Source organism: Medicago sativa, chromosome 5, assembly GCF_051527215.1.
Source record: "Medicago sativa cultivar Bolivia chromosome 5, Bolivia_mono, whole genome shotgun sequence".
Classification (NCBI taxonomy): Eukaryota; Viridiplantae; Streptophyta; class Magnoliopsida; order Fabales; family Fabaceae; genus Medicago; species Medicago sativa.
Window position 1 is genome coordinate 74,330,664 of NC_140753.1, and position 15,395 is coordinate 74,346,058.

The following is a 15,395-nucleotide window of genomic DNA, read 5'->3' on the forward strand; positions in this document are numbered from 1 at the left end:
ACAGTTGAGAACTCATGAACGAAACTATCCTACTCATGACCTTGAGTTAGCTGCAGTCGTATTTGTCCTTAAGATTTGGAGACATTACTTGTATGGTTCGAGATTTGAGGTGTTTAGTGATCACAAGAGCTTGAAGTATTTGTTTGATCAGAAAGAATTGAATATGCGACAGCGACGGTGGCTCGAATTGTTGAAGGATTATGACTTTAGTTTGAATTACCATCCGGGTAAAGCTAATGTTGTTGCGGATGCCTTAAGTAGGAAGAGTTTACATATGTCTGCTATGATGGTGAAGGAATTTGAGTTACTTGAACAGTTTAGAGATATGAGCTTAGTTTGTGAAATGTCGTCTCGGAGCGTTAAGTTAGGAATGCTGAAAATTGATAACGATTTCTTGAAAAGTATTAGAGATGCACAGAAGGTTGATGTTAAGTTTGTGGACTTGTTGGTTGCTAGTAATCAAACTGAAGATGGTGACTTTAAAGTCGATGATCAAGGTGTGTTGAGGTTCCGAGGTAGGATTTGTATTCCAGACAATGATGAGATAAAAAGGATGATTCTGGAAGAGAGTCATAGGAGTAGCTTGAGCATTCATCCGGGAGCTACAAAGATGTATCATGATTTAAAGAAGCTGTTTTGGTGGTCAGGATTGAAACGTGATGTGGCACAATTTGTGTACTCTTGTTTGATTTGTCAGAAGTCGAAGGTAGAGCATCAGAAACCTGCTGGGTTGATGACACCGTTAGATGTACCAGAATGGAAATGGGATAGTATATCCATGGATTTTGTGACAAGTTTGCCGAATACTCCTAAGGGAAATGACGCTATTTGGGTGATTGTTGACAGATTGACGAAGTCGGCACATTTCCTTCCGATTAATATTAGTTTTCCTGTGGCTCAGTTGGCAGAGATTTATATTCGAGACATAGTGAAATTGCATGGTGTTCCTTCAAGCATCGTGTCAGATAGAGATCCAAGATTTACTTCTAGATTTTGGAAGAGTTTGCAAGAGGCTTTAGGCTCTAAGTTGAGATTGAGTTCGGCTTATCATCCTCAAACAGATGGTCAGTCGGAAAGAACGATTCAGTCACTCGAAGACTTGTTGAGAGTTTGTGTACTTGAGCAAGGTGGGACTTGGGATAGTCATCTCCAGTTAATAGAGTTCACATATAATAACAGCTATCATTCAAGTATTGGGATGGCACCTTTCGAGGCTTTGTATGGTCGGAAGTGTAGGACTCCGTTGTGTTGGTTTGAAACAGGTGAAAGTGTAGTTTTAGGACCAGAAATTGTTCAGCAGACTACTGAGAAAGTGAAAATGATTCAAGAAAAGATGAAAGCGTCGCAGAGTCGACAAAAGAGTTACCATGATAAGCGTAGGAAAGACATTGAGTTTCAAGAAGGGGACCACGTGTTCTTGAGAGTTACTCCGATGACCGGTGTTGGTCGTGCATTGAAGTCTAAGAAGTTGACTCCGAAGTTTATTGGTCCTTATCAGATATCCGAGAGAATTGGCACGGTGGCTTATAGAGTTGGCTTACCACCTCATTTATCGAATTTGCATGATGTGTTCCATGTGTCGCAATTGAGGAAGTATGTTCCAGACCCGTCCCATGTGATTCAGAGTGATGATGTGCAAGTTAGAGACAACCTTACGGTAGAGACCTTACCCTTGAGGATTGATGATCGCAAGATGAAGACGTTGAGAGGCAAGGAGATTCCTCTAGTGAGAGTTGTTTGGAGTGGAACGACTGGTGAAAGCCTGACATGGGAGCTAGAGAGTAAGATGATGGAGTCTTATCCAGAGTTGTTTTCTTGAGGTAAATTTTCGAGGACGAAAATTCTATAAGTTTGGGAGAGTTGTAACGCCCGTCTTAACTATTTAATTAATTCAATGAAGTTTAGAATATATTTATAAATATATGCTTATATGATTTATAATTTGAGTAATTTATGTGATTTATGATTTGAGTAAGTTATACGATTTATGAAGAAATTATGTGGAGTATATGATGTTGCGAAGTTGTTATGTTGGTGTGACTTATTTTATTATTAAATAAAATAAGATATTAGAAATAAAATAAAAATATTAGAAGTTGGGCTGTGAGGTGGGAAGAGTAAGTTTATAGGTGAGATGAGTAATAAGAGTAAATAAATAATACAGACATAAGTGGGAAACGTTTTTACGTGAAACACTTTTGGAGAAAAGGGAGAAAAGTCAGAAGAGGAGAACCAGAGGGAGAGGCTATCGATTCTGCAATTACAAGGTAAGGGTGAGACTAATTTTCAATATTATTAAGGGTATAATTCTATAGGATGAATTTAGCATGATTAGGTTAAGTTTTGGTGAGAATTGGGAATTAGGTTTAGGATCAATTTTGATGAATGAATCAAGAACAGATGTTAGATTGATGCAAAATTAGTGTACAGACCTTAGATATGACTTAAGATGATAATTAGATGCTATTTGGATGAAGGAATCGTGAATATAGGTGAAAAGTTGTGATTTTTAGGTTTCTGGCCGTACTGACATTCATCGCTCGCACCTGCGAGCAAGAACACTCGCATCTGCGAGCTAGAACCCAGAACTCGCAACTGCGAGCAATGCAACTCGCAACTGCGAGTGACCTGTGAGCTCGCAACCGCGAGCAGAATAACTCGCCACTGCGAGTAAATACGTAGGAACTCAGAATGCACACTTTGCTCGCCATTGCGAGTGAAGTTACTCGCCACTGCGAGTTAGGCTGTTAGTTGCCCAAAATTGTCCCGATGCGATCCTTTCGCACGTGTAGTCTTGAGATGACCTTAGAAGTAAGTTAGAGAGCTGTTTAGGATGCTTTCATAAGCTCCAGAAGTCTGTTATGGTGACTGAAACTAGAAGTGTTGCTGCATGAATGCTATAATGATGTTTTATGATATTTATATTGATGTAATTAATTCTTTATGTGAATGTTAACACATTCAAGCGTTGTTAATTGTTGCATGTTGCTGCTGTTTTCTGTTGTCGACTGTTAGTGTCTTGAGGTTGCATGAGTCGGTCTATGTTGTTGGAATTTAAGAAGTCGTCCATGATTATGAGTCGTATGAGTTGTACACGTCGTTGTCTAAGTTGTTGGAAGTTGAGTTCATTGCATACTCATTAAAGTTGGGGGCTTTAGGCCCGGCAGCCTTTGTGCTCATTAAAGTTGGGGGCTTTAGGCCCGGCAGCCTTTGTGCTCATTAAAGTTGGGGGCTTTAGGCCCGGCAGCCTTTGTGCTCATTAAAGTTGGGGGCTTTAGGCCCGGCAGCCTTTGTGCTCACACGTTGAAGAGCCTATTATGCTCATTTTGTTACTGATTGGTACCACATGCATTTGCATATCAAGAAGTTCATGATGTCTAAGTTGTCGAGTTGTTGTCGAGTTGATAGAGTTGCATGGTCAAGGATGAGTTGTGTCGTCAAGTTGAGTGTTAAGTTGATTATGATTTGTGATGAAAATTAGTAATGGTATTTGATGATCGTATTTGTTATGTAATGAAAAATATGCCAATTGTTAATTGTTGATATGTTATTAATGTTTAAGTTGTTAAATGCATTTTATTGGATTATATGCTTAATGTATTGATTATGAAATCTCACCCCTTCTGCGTATATGTTGCCTCGACCGTGGGTAATGCGCAGGTAATAAAGATTAGAGGCGTTCGTGAGTGGACTCCTCAGTTGGTGTCTAGGTGCTCTGATACGTAACGGGATGGGGGCTTGCTTTTACTTCTATTCCTTACGTGTCTCTTTTATGAACTAATTTATGAGATTTTCCAATAAGGCCTGCGTGCCAAGACTTTAAAATGTTGAACTATTTTCCGCTGCAATAGTTTAAGATATTTCATGATGTTGAATTTGAAAGATAATCATTATTATCCATTTTATGATTTAAATGAAGTATGTGACATTCCGTTGTGATCAAAATACTCTGATTTTAAATGAAATTTTTATGTTGGGAAAACGGGGTGTTACAGAAAACACAAAACATAGAAGATTAAATAACACTACTGTCTAAAATATTGAAGATGTGCACGTCAGAACCTAATCTAAATGCTGACAATGTAACTTATGCCAGATTTCATATAAAAGGTGCAATCACAGAAGGAAATGGAAATTTGCACAGTAGCCAAGTAATAGGTCATAATACATTTCATTTGGAATTTTCGTCTAATTTGTGAATCATGTAACAAATATGCGTCTGTCTTGCATTTAGGAAGACCCCAATGCTTCGTGAAGAAAAAGAGGAAAGGATTAACAATAGAAGCCTGCTTACAGAACAATGCAGTCATGTCCAATTCTCTTATATATTAAACAACAACAACAACAACTATTTGTTCCAAACTCTGAAATCACCAAGTACAATAATACATCTGAACCATCTAACATATACGTATTATAGTATATGATGAATCACTTTATCATCAGTCAGCCTTAGCAGTAGCAGGTATATGATTGCCACCAGTTGCTAGTTTGTACAGATAAAACAGAGTCATGAGACCACTGCACAAAAAGAAAAGGAAAATGTTTTCAACTCCAGATACAAAAACATACATTGCTCTTCTAACAAAATGAAATCAATGCACATTCATAAGTAGCGGTTTAATAATACTAAGAAACAACCAAACTTGCATAATGCTTACAAATGCATATATTAAGTCAAGAGAAGAGACCATTAAGACTAGCAAACAAACAAAAATCTGTTAAGTACAGTAGTGCTTAATTTCTGAAATAATATTTGGAAAATTATATATAGATCTTCAAATCAACAGCAAGATATTAAAGCAAATAAAAAAGAACTTGCACTAAACAAGGGCAGGATTCATAGATTTGTGTCGAATTGTAAAGTGAGGATTGCCAAAACTTTATAAACTTTGATTAGGGCTATTGTGTTGTGTGGAGTGTGTAGACAATTCAAGTGACCCAACAGCACAATTAGAATAAGTTCAGATAGTATATTAGATTTTGAACTTAATTCAAGTATTCAACCCCTAAAATCAACTTGTAAGGCGTGATAACATCCCAAACTTTATAAATTCTATCTAAGTCGTATCCCTAACCAACTTGAGACTTGAGTTTTTCTCCTAAGGGATGATATCGCAAACTAGATTTTTTCTTTTATTCTGAAAGTAAATGGTATGGCACGAAACCTTCATTAGCTAGAAAAATAGTAAAAAAAAACCAAAAATACATCCGTGAATGCATTAACTATTCATAAAGGACAAGTTCATGGATTTATAATCTACAATACAACAGCTTATCCAACAATAAATCCCTTTTTTTTTTGTTACAGAATCCAATAACTAAATCTTGTATTAACTCAAATTTAATTCCTACAAATAAAACTAAGTACTTAATCAGTCCTTTTAATTACCTGAGTCCTGCAATCATACCAGCAGGCATAATCTTAGATGTTTGCAAGTAACGTTGTCCCATGATCCATGTTAGTACACCTGCACAAACTGTTTTGCAACACACAAAATAGTATTATTTACATGTTTGGTTCCTCTAGAATAGAAATGATTATGCCTCCAAAATTGACATTTAAACTCAAATTTCTTGTTCAACTCACTCTTACATGAGTGTTTCCAAACAAAAATAGATCACTTGACTTCAACTAAATTTTAATCAGAATCAAAAACATATGCACATTAAATAAAAATGCAGGCAAAACATAAGCTTTTATTTTTTTAATGCATATTACTTATAAGGTTAAAATCTAAAATTTCAAACACAGTCTATACAAAAATAAAATCCACAAAATACGAATCAAAATCATAAAAGAAACACTAATTACAACAATTTCACTAAATCACGATCTATGATTCATAAAACAATAATAAGAAAAATGAAATGAAAAAAGCGCATACGGATCTCGATGGCGAGAGCAAGGTAAGAGTTTTTCCGCTTCCCAAAGGCATTGAGACTGAGATAACCGGCGAGGATGAGAAGCGACCCGGTTCCGACGCCGCCGGCGAGAGAAGCGGTACTTCCTTTATGGATGAAACCGAATAATCCTCCACCGACCAATAACAATCCGTACGGAATTGTGAAACAGAAATCGTGCATTTTCTCTCTCTTGAAATGAAGTTTGAATTTGTGAGAAAAGAAAATTTGGATGAATTTGAAGTGAAGTGAATTGGGACAACGATGGAGAAAAAGTCTTGGGAAAGATTTCAGAGAATGTGTATACTTTACTTTGAGGCGTGTGGAATACACAGGTCAACGTACTAGAATGCATACAGTTTAATTACGAAATTGTCCTTGATCAACAAAAATTGTCTATTATTATTTACATTATAATATTCCAAGAAACCTTAAAAATAGGGATTATAATAAGTCATTACACATAATTTATTTCTATCTTCATGAAAACTTTATTCCCACCCTTTTACCCTTTTCTTTAAGAAAATTTTTCTATTCCCAAGAACATTTTATACTTAGGAATAAAATTTAGTAAACTTGTAACAGACATAAACATATATATTTTTATGATTTTATTTCCATAAATCTATAAATATAACTTAAAACAAACACACCCTACGACTCTCTCTCACAGTCCTTTGCTTGCTTCTTTTGGGAAGAAAATGGAGTCTCTATGCATCAATTTATAGGATTTTTATTCTCTCTATACATGAAAATGGGATTCCATTAAACTATTAAATTAGGGATTTAACAAATCTGCAATTTTAGTCCCTCAATTTTTTAAAACTCAAACATTTGGTCCCTCTCATTAATTTGATACTTGATTTTAATGATGTGGCAATGGTGGCTTAATTATGTGGAATTCATTTCATAATTTGTTCATTTTATATTAAATACAAAATTTACATACCATTTTTTATTTCTGAAATTAGTAAAAACATAAAAAACAATTTTCAAAACAAAAAATTAAAAGCAAGTCGTGGATGTCATTGGACTCTAGGAAGGATTATAAATATACCAACTTTTCATTTTAATTCCTCTAAAAAAACTTATTTGACATTTAAGTCAACTCATTTGTAGCCTTCATATTTTTTAATGAAATTTTGCTGAAATGTTTAGAATATAGTAAGAATCTGTAAAAAAAAAAAATAGAGATTCTTTTAACACAATATGCATTAGTTATGAATTTTTAAGCATCAAAAATATAAAAAATTATTATTTAATCCATGTTTTGTTAAAAAAAAAAATTGGAGAAATTTGTGTAATATTTTAAGCAATCCTGCATAATTTCATTTAAAAATATAAATGGTACACATGAGTTGACTCAAAATTAGAAACTTAAAGCGTTGATGAAAAACTTTCGGGGGACCAAAAGTTTAAGAAAATTTCTAGGCGACTAAAACGAAATGTTGATATATTCATAGAACTAAAAATATATTTAATCCAAAAAACTATTATTTGAATTACAATATTATTTTATATTTAATTTTCCTCAAGTAGTTGATGACAAGGTTATCCGATTTCTTGATAACATTGATTGATTGGCTGCTCACACAACTTTCTATTTGATTTTGGGGGGACAAGCATACATAATGGAGTGTTTTCATTCGAGGCTCGAGAGATCGAGAGAAATAGACTTTTAGAAAATCAAAAACCTTATATATTCCAAAAAAAATAGTAAGCTTCTAAGAAAATTCCATGTCATTGTTTATTAAATTTTTTATCAAATGAATGGTCTAAAATTAAAGTTGAATACTTCCCCCGATCCTATTTATAAGAAATATTTGACTTTTTTGATTCATTGCATAAATGATGTATTCGGTCTATATTGTAGACAAGATACATCAATTACTCAATGAATTTAAAAAGTCAAATTTTTCTTATAAATATGACCGGAGGAGTATAAAATTCAACTCAAAATTTTTATAGGGGTGTCCTACGTTAAAACCTATTTGAAGAGCCTATAGAATTTATAGGGGGTGTCCCACATAAAAAAAATCCAAGAATATTTTATTGAGTTGAATTTTTTTCATTGTACTTCTTTTTTTGAAAAAAAAGAAGGCTAAATATGAGATGTTTTGTCAGATTTTTCAACATCATATGTGCATCAATTATTTTACAACAATAAAAGCTCTGATTTTGTAAAGGACTAAAATTACCATTAAAATTTTATATCGACTAAACTTAAAAACTTGTGATTTGTATGATTAAAAACGATTTAATCCATTTTATGGTGTATGATTCGTTTATGTTTATTGTTATTTTGAACGAACACAAGGCTTTGTTGCTGAAAAGATGATTTTCATCTTATCCATAATACATGTGTTAACATGAATTTTGTTCATAAAATCCTTTGGAAAAAAATTCATGGATCATTAATATGGTTGATTGTATTGCCAAGAAGAAATTGAGTAGGGGTGTTATATTAATTTTTAATGCTGGTTAGTAACTTAGTAGCTTTTGAATCTTTATGTCGATATCATTTCTTTGGTGTAATGTAATTTGTAGTCATGAGTTGTTTGTCATTTGTTTAATATCTGTTGTATGTTGTATGTTTATCTATTTTATTCTTTTAACGATTATATCAACTTGAATTTTGGTGTCATTGTTTATTTTGTTTTATTTAAATTACATTGTTCAATAATAGATACCACTAACCCGTGCGTCCGCACGGGTATCACACTAGTTTTATATATTTGATTTTGAATACTCCAGCTTCTTTTAATTCTTCAATACTTTTAGAAAATTTTACACATTTGAATTAAAGGTGTATAATTCGTCAATACTCCAACTTCTTTTAATCAAACAGCAAATTTTAACACATTTGAATACAATTTGAAAAATCCAAATGTGTAAAAGATCATGAAAATGTCTAGACAAAGGTATTAATAACTTCCTACCAAAATTATGTTTGGCGCAACTTATTTTGGGTTTTTCTACTCAACAAGAAAACTCTTAATAAACAAAAGTTGCTTAATAAATAAGAAAACTCTTTTTTTGTGTAAATTAGTCATGACATTTACATTTACCAATTTAATATAGCATATATTTTTGTCTGGCCTTTTTTTAATAAATAAGGAATATCATTTGTTGACTATGAATGCATTAAGCTAAACCGAACAATAAAACTAGAAAATAAATTAAAGCAATAGCAGTTAAAGAAGGAGAAGATAAGTAAACAACACTAAGAATAAACATGGTTCTTTCTACATGGAAAATGAGGAGTAGGTTGAATTTTACTATATTGATTAAGGTTGAATTTTACTATATTGATTAGCTTACCTGTCATTTGAACTAATTCTAATTTTATTTTTTAGGGGATTTTACCTGTCATTTGAACTAATTCTAATTTTATTTTTTAGGGGATTAAAGTTTTTTTTTGTCAAGTAGCCTAGTGGCCAGAATTCACATTTACCTATTTAATATAGCATATATTTTTGTCTGGGCTTTTTTTATTAAAATGTATCAAATTTCATTTCTATGGTGGACTCATTGTGCCTATATAATTAACAAAGAGTAATTTGATAATAGTAACATACATTTATGATAAATTTATTACTTACAACACTTGTCTTAATACCCACCATTTTGAAAACTATTTATAAGGGGTGCAATTTTACCCAACCCAACCCAATACACAAAAGCAGTAGAAACTTAAGTTCCACCACTTCAACTTCTGTTGTGCTTTTCTACTCAATAAAAAACCTCTTAATAAATAAAAGTTGCTTGATTTTGGTATAAAATACATAAATGAAGCGCTTTTGGCAAAACTATGTATGAAGCTTTTTCTCGTTAACTTAGACGACCCAGCATTCACACGGGTCACGTGATATTGCAATAATTTTAATTTCCGTACTTGATGTACTAAGGAAATCGTTTGAAACAATATCGGTACCAAAAATTATAAACCTCATCCGAATTGGTATACCAAAATCTTGTATTAGATAGCTGCAAACCTTCAAATCGTACCATAAATGGTGAACAACTTGAAGATTGTTTACCATACAAGTATAATGAGATACTTCATATAACTTGGATTTTTCCTTGTTCAATTATTGATGTGAAAGTGCACGCGCGTGTGCGCGCGCACGCGCACACACACGTGCTTATTTAATTTGTCTAATCCGAGCAACGTTTGTCTTTACACTAGTCTTATTTTAAAAAGTGCATTAAGTCTACTAGTTAAGAAGGTGAAAAGATTCATTCAAAAGAAAAAAAAGAAAGTAAAAAACTTAAAAAAAAATTAAACTATAAAAAGTTGAAGCGCAATTAATCATTCATTAGTGAAGTTCTTTATAACATATTTTTTTCTTTATTACATATACTTTTTTCTTTATTACAAATATTAAAAAAAAAATAACCTAACTACCAGACCTATCCTCCAAAACTTCCTCTGGAACGTCCGCCACCTGATGTGGTGTCGGAGTAGCTTCGGTTGCTAGTGCTGGTTGACTACGAAGGCATCTTCTGAATATGTTGGGGCAGAGAACGATCACCAACACTCCCATGATGAAGACGAAGACGAGCGGGGTGTATAGAGTATCCATTTCCACTCATTGTGGTGACCTCATAGTTATCTCTAATTGTAATTTGACCTATAACTCTGCCACATGTACTTGATAATAGAGGAGGGTTGATTTGTTTATATTGTAGATAGATAGATATAGATGGACTAGCAACATCATTTGCTATGGATATTGCTATCAACTTGGTTGACAGAGACATACATTTTTTTTATAAATACATATAAAAACCAAGTTAAAATTCCTAATAGACTAACAACAAGTAAAACAACAAATACAATAAAATATAAAGGGGTATTTTTCGCATCTTCATATGGAGAAAATATTTGGTCATAGCCCATTTCCTGCATTAGTAGTTGAGATTTCTTTTAATTTGGTTTTCTTGTAATTTCGTATGACTTGTTCTCATTTAATAAAAAGAGAATGTAGGATATGATATTTTAAATTTTCTATTTATTTTTTAGGAATGGTTATTAAATTAACTTTTTTTTTAGGGAATTAAATTAACTGTATTGCCTTCATGATCAGGTTGATACACTGGAATTCGTGAGTGTACATGCAACACGGTGTTTAGCCATATTTATCAATTGAGTAATGCTTGGTGGTGCGAAACCGCTTACAACGAAATATGACATGAACAATAGTGCATATTACACCAGAAGCTACAATCTAAATTTCAGGCTTAACATAATAGGAATTAACATCAACCAATAAACATTACTCAGGGACTAATTATTATTACTCATATAACATGCTTGACAAAAAAAAAGAAAGAAAAGACAGTAGTAGTAAGGATTTGCAATCTCACAAATCATTCTTGGTTAAAAACGTACACATCAATGGTGGTGGTGAGAAACACTGCAATCGGAACACAAATCATCAGTGGGAGAAGAACAGCTATGGTTTGCGAACTGCCACACACAATGGTGCCTATAGCTTGATCTGAACCAAATTTGCGACAACGGCTAGCATGAAGGAGCACCCACAAGTGGAAGTCACGCCGCATACCACCATGCCCATTCGAAGGATACGCCTGCCACGAGCTGTCACAGGTGAAAATGCGAGAAAAACCTTCAGGCCAAATGCTATAATTCCTGAGAACAAGAATGACACGAATGCGACCGTGTTGAAGATGACCAAAAACATATCTATGTCGGTGCTTGGAGTGCAATTTGGGTCGTGTTGATGTTGTTGGATGGACCGTTTTGGGTCCATCCAAAGCCTACGAAGGTCGCCACCGTGAATAGGGAATTTATCCCAATGATCGCGTCAATTGCCGACATTTGAACAGAATCTTGAGAAGACATTCTGGGAAGACCAAATTGAATCTTTTTAGTCTTATTTAGCATGTGTTAGGTTGTCCTGTGATAAAAATTGATTTTGAGTGCATTGATTATGTAAAATTGATTCTAATTAAAAATGAGTTATTGATGTAGAAATCAATTCTACACCTTTAGAATCAATTTTAGCTCCTTCAAGATATGTGTGTGCACACTCGAGTGCATGCGTGCGTACGTGTGTGTTTGTTTTCTTTTTGATTAATGAGTAAGTTTTGTCAAAATTGATTCAAATATATAATGAATTAGTGTTTTATTTTTATATATCATACTGCCATTTTACAAACATTAATCATTTAAACAATTAACTTTATGTCCATCACACCAGTTCAAGCACTAGTTTAAAAAAAAAAGTGCATTAAGTCTACTAGTTAAGAAGGTGAAAAAATTTATGAACTCGCAAGTCCTATTTTGATTATTAAAGCGGTTTATTCATTAAATCAAGATATAGCTCGTCTCTATTCACATATGTCTAATTTTATTTTTCTCTTGGAACTGATTATACTTTTTACTTAACGAGTCATTTTTTTTGTACTCAATTGAAAACAATATTAAAACCTTGTATCAAAGAAAAATATTAAAATAAATTGAAATGAACATAAAACAAATCGGTAAAATAGATAAAATTTATTCATTTATGTAAAATATTTACAAATAAAATGTATATAACATGTTAATTTTGCTCGGCATTAAAAGCATAAACACAAAGAGTTGTGGAAATGAAAACCACAATAGGAACACCGATCAATAGAGGAAAAACCGTAGTAATAGTGTCAGAACTACAATCTATGGCTCCTAACTTCATTTGAATTAAGTTGGTCATGGCAAGGAGCATGAATGTGCTTCCTAACATGTAGAACATGCCTGAGATGGTCATGAAGAAGCGAAGAGCGCGACTACGTCCAACAGCACTGGTACAGTAGCGCTAAGAATTGTGGTGATCGAAAAAGCTATGCCACCAGAGATGACTAATGATCCAAATGCGTACACGTGATATCTTATAAGATTTTTGGCTACATTGATGCCGGGTGTACATTTGGGATCGGTGTTAATGTTGTTGTTGGGCCATTTCATTTTTTTGTTGTTTTAATTTAATTTAATTTAATTTTTTACAAATTTCAGAAATAAAAATGAAATTTAAAATATTTTGTTTAATTTAAATTGAACAAATTACGACATGACTTCCACTTCATTATACCATTAATATCACATCGTCAAAATTGAGAGTGAAATTGATAAGAGTAGAAAAATACTATTCCTTTCAATATATTATATTATTTTATTTTATATATGCATACTACGTACACATATAATTTCTAATACCGTAAGCCAAGTTTTGATAGCTTATCTAGTTGGATAACTAAAACCAATATTTCTTGGTTAAAAGATTTGAAACATTAAATGGTATGCTGGTTAATGATTTAAATAGTTTCTTGGTTAAATGAATTTTGCTTATATATATATATATATATATATATATATATATATATATATATATATTTGTGTGTGTGCGCGTGCGTACAAACGTAGCCTTATTTAATATGTCTAATCCTAGTAATCCTGGATCTTTACACTTGTTTTTATTTGAAATAAGTGCATTAAGTCACTAGTTAAGAAGGTGAAAAGATTCATTCAAAAGAAAAAAGGAAGTAAAAAACTTAAAAAAAAATTAAACTATAAAAAGTTGAAGTGCCATTAATCATTATTGAAGTTCTTTATTACATATTTTTTCTTTATTAAAAAAAAAAAACTAACTACTAGACCTATCCTTCGAAACTTCCTCTGGAACGTCCACCACCTGTTGTGGTGTCGGAGTAGTCTCAGTTGCCAGTGCTGGTACTGGTCGAGCAGGAAGGCAACATTTGAATATGTTGGGACAGAAAACGATCACCAACAATCCCATGAAAAAGAAGATGATAATCGGAATATACATTATTTATTTCCACTCATTGTGGTGACCCTCGTAGTTATCTCTGACTCTATCAGTGGAAGGAATCGTAAAATGGGGATATTCAGAGACGGGTGTTGGAGAACTCATATGCATAACACATAAAAACTTGAGTAAATAATTTTCATAAACTGTGATTAATTGAAACTTCTTAACCTAAGCATTATTACATCCTATTTTTTTTTTGTTGAAATTATCATAAAACGTATAAAATATTTGCCAAAATAAAAATATAATACTGTAAAAAAGTAGATGCAAATATCATTTTCCACAAATAATAATAGTAATAAAAGGAACGAAAAATTGAATCATCAAAATAATGTAAATGTTGAATTTTTCAAAAAAATAATGATGATGATGATGATGAAAAGAATTTTTTTTGCCATAAAAAAGAGCTTAAATAAAAATGATAAAAAAAGAGATGCCCGAAAAAAGTGTAAACCTCACTAGTAAGTAGTTCTCAATTACTTATATTTGTTGAAATGTTGAAATGTCAGGTCTTAAGTATGGATTATAATTTTTCAAAACAAAAATGGGAACTGAAAAATTCTCCCAAGAGTATATGATATATCATTCGAGTTTTGCTATCTTGAGCTTTTTTCTTAATAAATCAACGACTCCTGGGAGAATTTTTCAGAAAGATTTTGTAGTGGACAGTGTTGCTTGCTTCCCTTGAGTGTAAGTGTGCTATTCAATAAACAGTTTCCCAATTAAGTGACATCAGTTTTTTTACCTTCATATTTATAAGTCACTTAATACTTTATATTTATGCTCTCTTTCAGTTTGGCTTTGAAATTGGAAGTAAGGGTTGATTTCAAAGGCTTAATTATCACTTTTAATGTGTGCATGAATACACTAACATTATTGTCTATACACTAACAACATCTTATTTGTATAAATAGGATATCAAGTAGTTTACATTGTTTTTATTGTTGTCAAGTAAGAATTGGAAGAGAATTCCAAAATGGAGACTCCAACAGTTCCTTGTGCAGACTGTGTATAAATTCTGCTGGACAGTTTAAAATTTTAATTGCCAACAAATGGTATCAAGAGGTGCACGGTGCTACTAGCTCACGGATGAGACAGTTCTCCGGTGAGGATACAATGATATTACATGAGAGAATCTAAAGAAGATTGTCTAGAAGAGTGATGAATGTGGTGAAAAAGTGTGAATCCATTTGGAATGGCGTGTCGATGGCTTTATATAGGAGAGTGCCCAACTCTAACTGTTTCCATGAAACCCGACGATGATGGATGCGGGAGCCAGTTAGAGATCGTATCAACAATCCTGATTGTCAGCGCAGTGCTCTTGAGCGGTGATGTGCATGGAAGGCTTCTTGTGGAGCTCAATCCGGGGCAGTTGTTAGGACGATAATCATGGGCGTAAACCTGGTCCAAAACATATGCTATCATGGGAGCTTATGAAAATAAGATAAAAGCAAGTTATGTACATATCATAAACTGTTTCTGTAAGTTCACCCAAACAATCTTTATAGTAGTAGATAAATTCAAATAAACTGTTTCAAACAGACTCTTGGAATATAGTAATTGGTTTTGGTTTGCAATTACTTTATAGAAATTAGAACCCTTTAAGTCTTAACAATTCCTAATCTTTAAAAATTGTTTTGAAGTACATTTTATTTA

At 32.8% G+C, this 15,395-nt stretch overlaps 1 protein-coding gene and 1 long non-coding RNA gene across 2 annotated transcripts; one reads left to right on the plus strand and one right to left on the minus strand.

The window, feature by feature from the left end:
- Positions 1-1,607: 1,607 nt before the first annotated feature.
- LOC146924931 (uncharacterized) lies at positions 1,608-3,945 on the plus strand. The gene is made up of 2 exons (XR_015010323.1): positions 1,608-1,820; positions 3,661-3,945. It is a non-coding gene; the product is annotated as an uncharacterized LOC146924931 (long non-coding RNA).
- Positions 3,946-4,155: 210 nt separating this feature from the next.
- LOC146924932 (protein FATTY ACID EXPORT 5-like) lies at positions 4,156-6,231 on the minus strand. The gene is made up of 3 exons (XM_085709931.1): positions 5,889-6,231; positions 5,393-5,480; positions 4,156-4,521 (listed from the first exon to the last, which is right to left on the minus strand). Exons 1-3 carry the CDS (start codon positions 6,085-6,087, stop codon positions 4,443-4,445), a joined length of 366 nt encoding a protein of 121 aa, XP_085566057.1. The 5' UTR covers positions 6,088-6,231; the 3' UTR covers positions 4,156-4,442.
- Positions 6,232-15,395: the final 9,164 nt, after the last annotated feature.

Coding starts and splice junctions, on each gene's coding strand:
- LOC146924932 (XM_085709931.1), bottom strand. CDS start 6,087: ATGCACGATTTCTGTTTCACAATTCCGTACGGATTGTTATTGGTCGGT. Junction 5,481..5,888: donor TGCTCTCGCCATCGAGATCC/GTATGCGCTTTT, acceptor GTTGCAAAACAG/TTTGTGCAGGTGTACTAACA. Junction 4,522..5,392: donor GGTATGATTGCAGGACTCAG/GTAATTAAAAGG, acceptor CTTTTTGTGCAG/TGGTCTCATGACTCTGTTTT.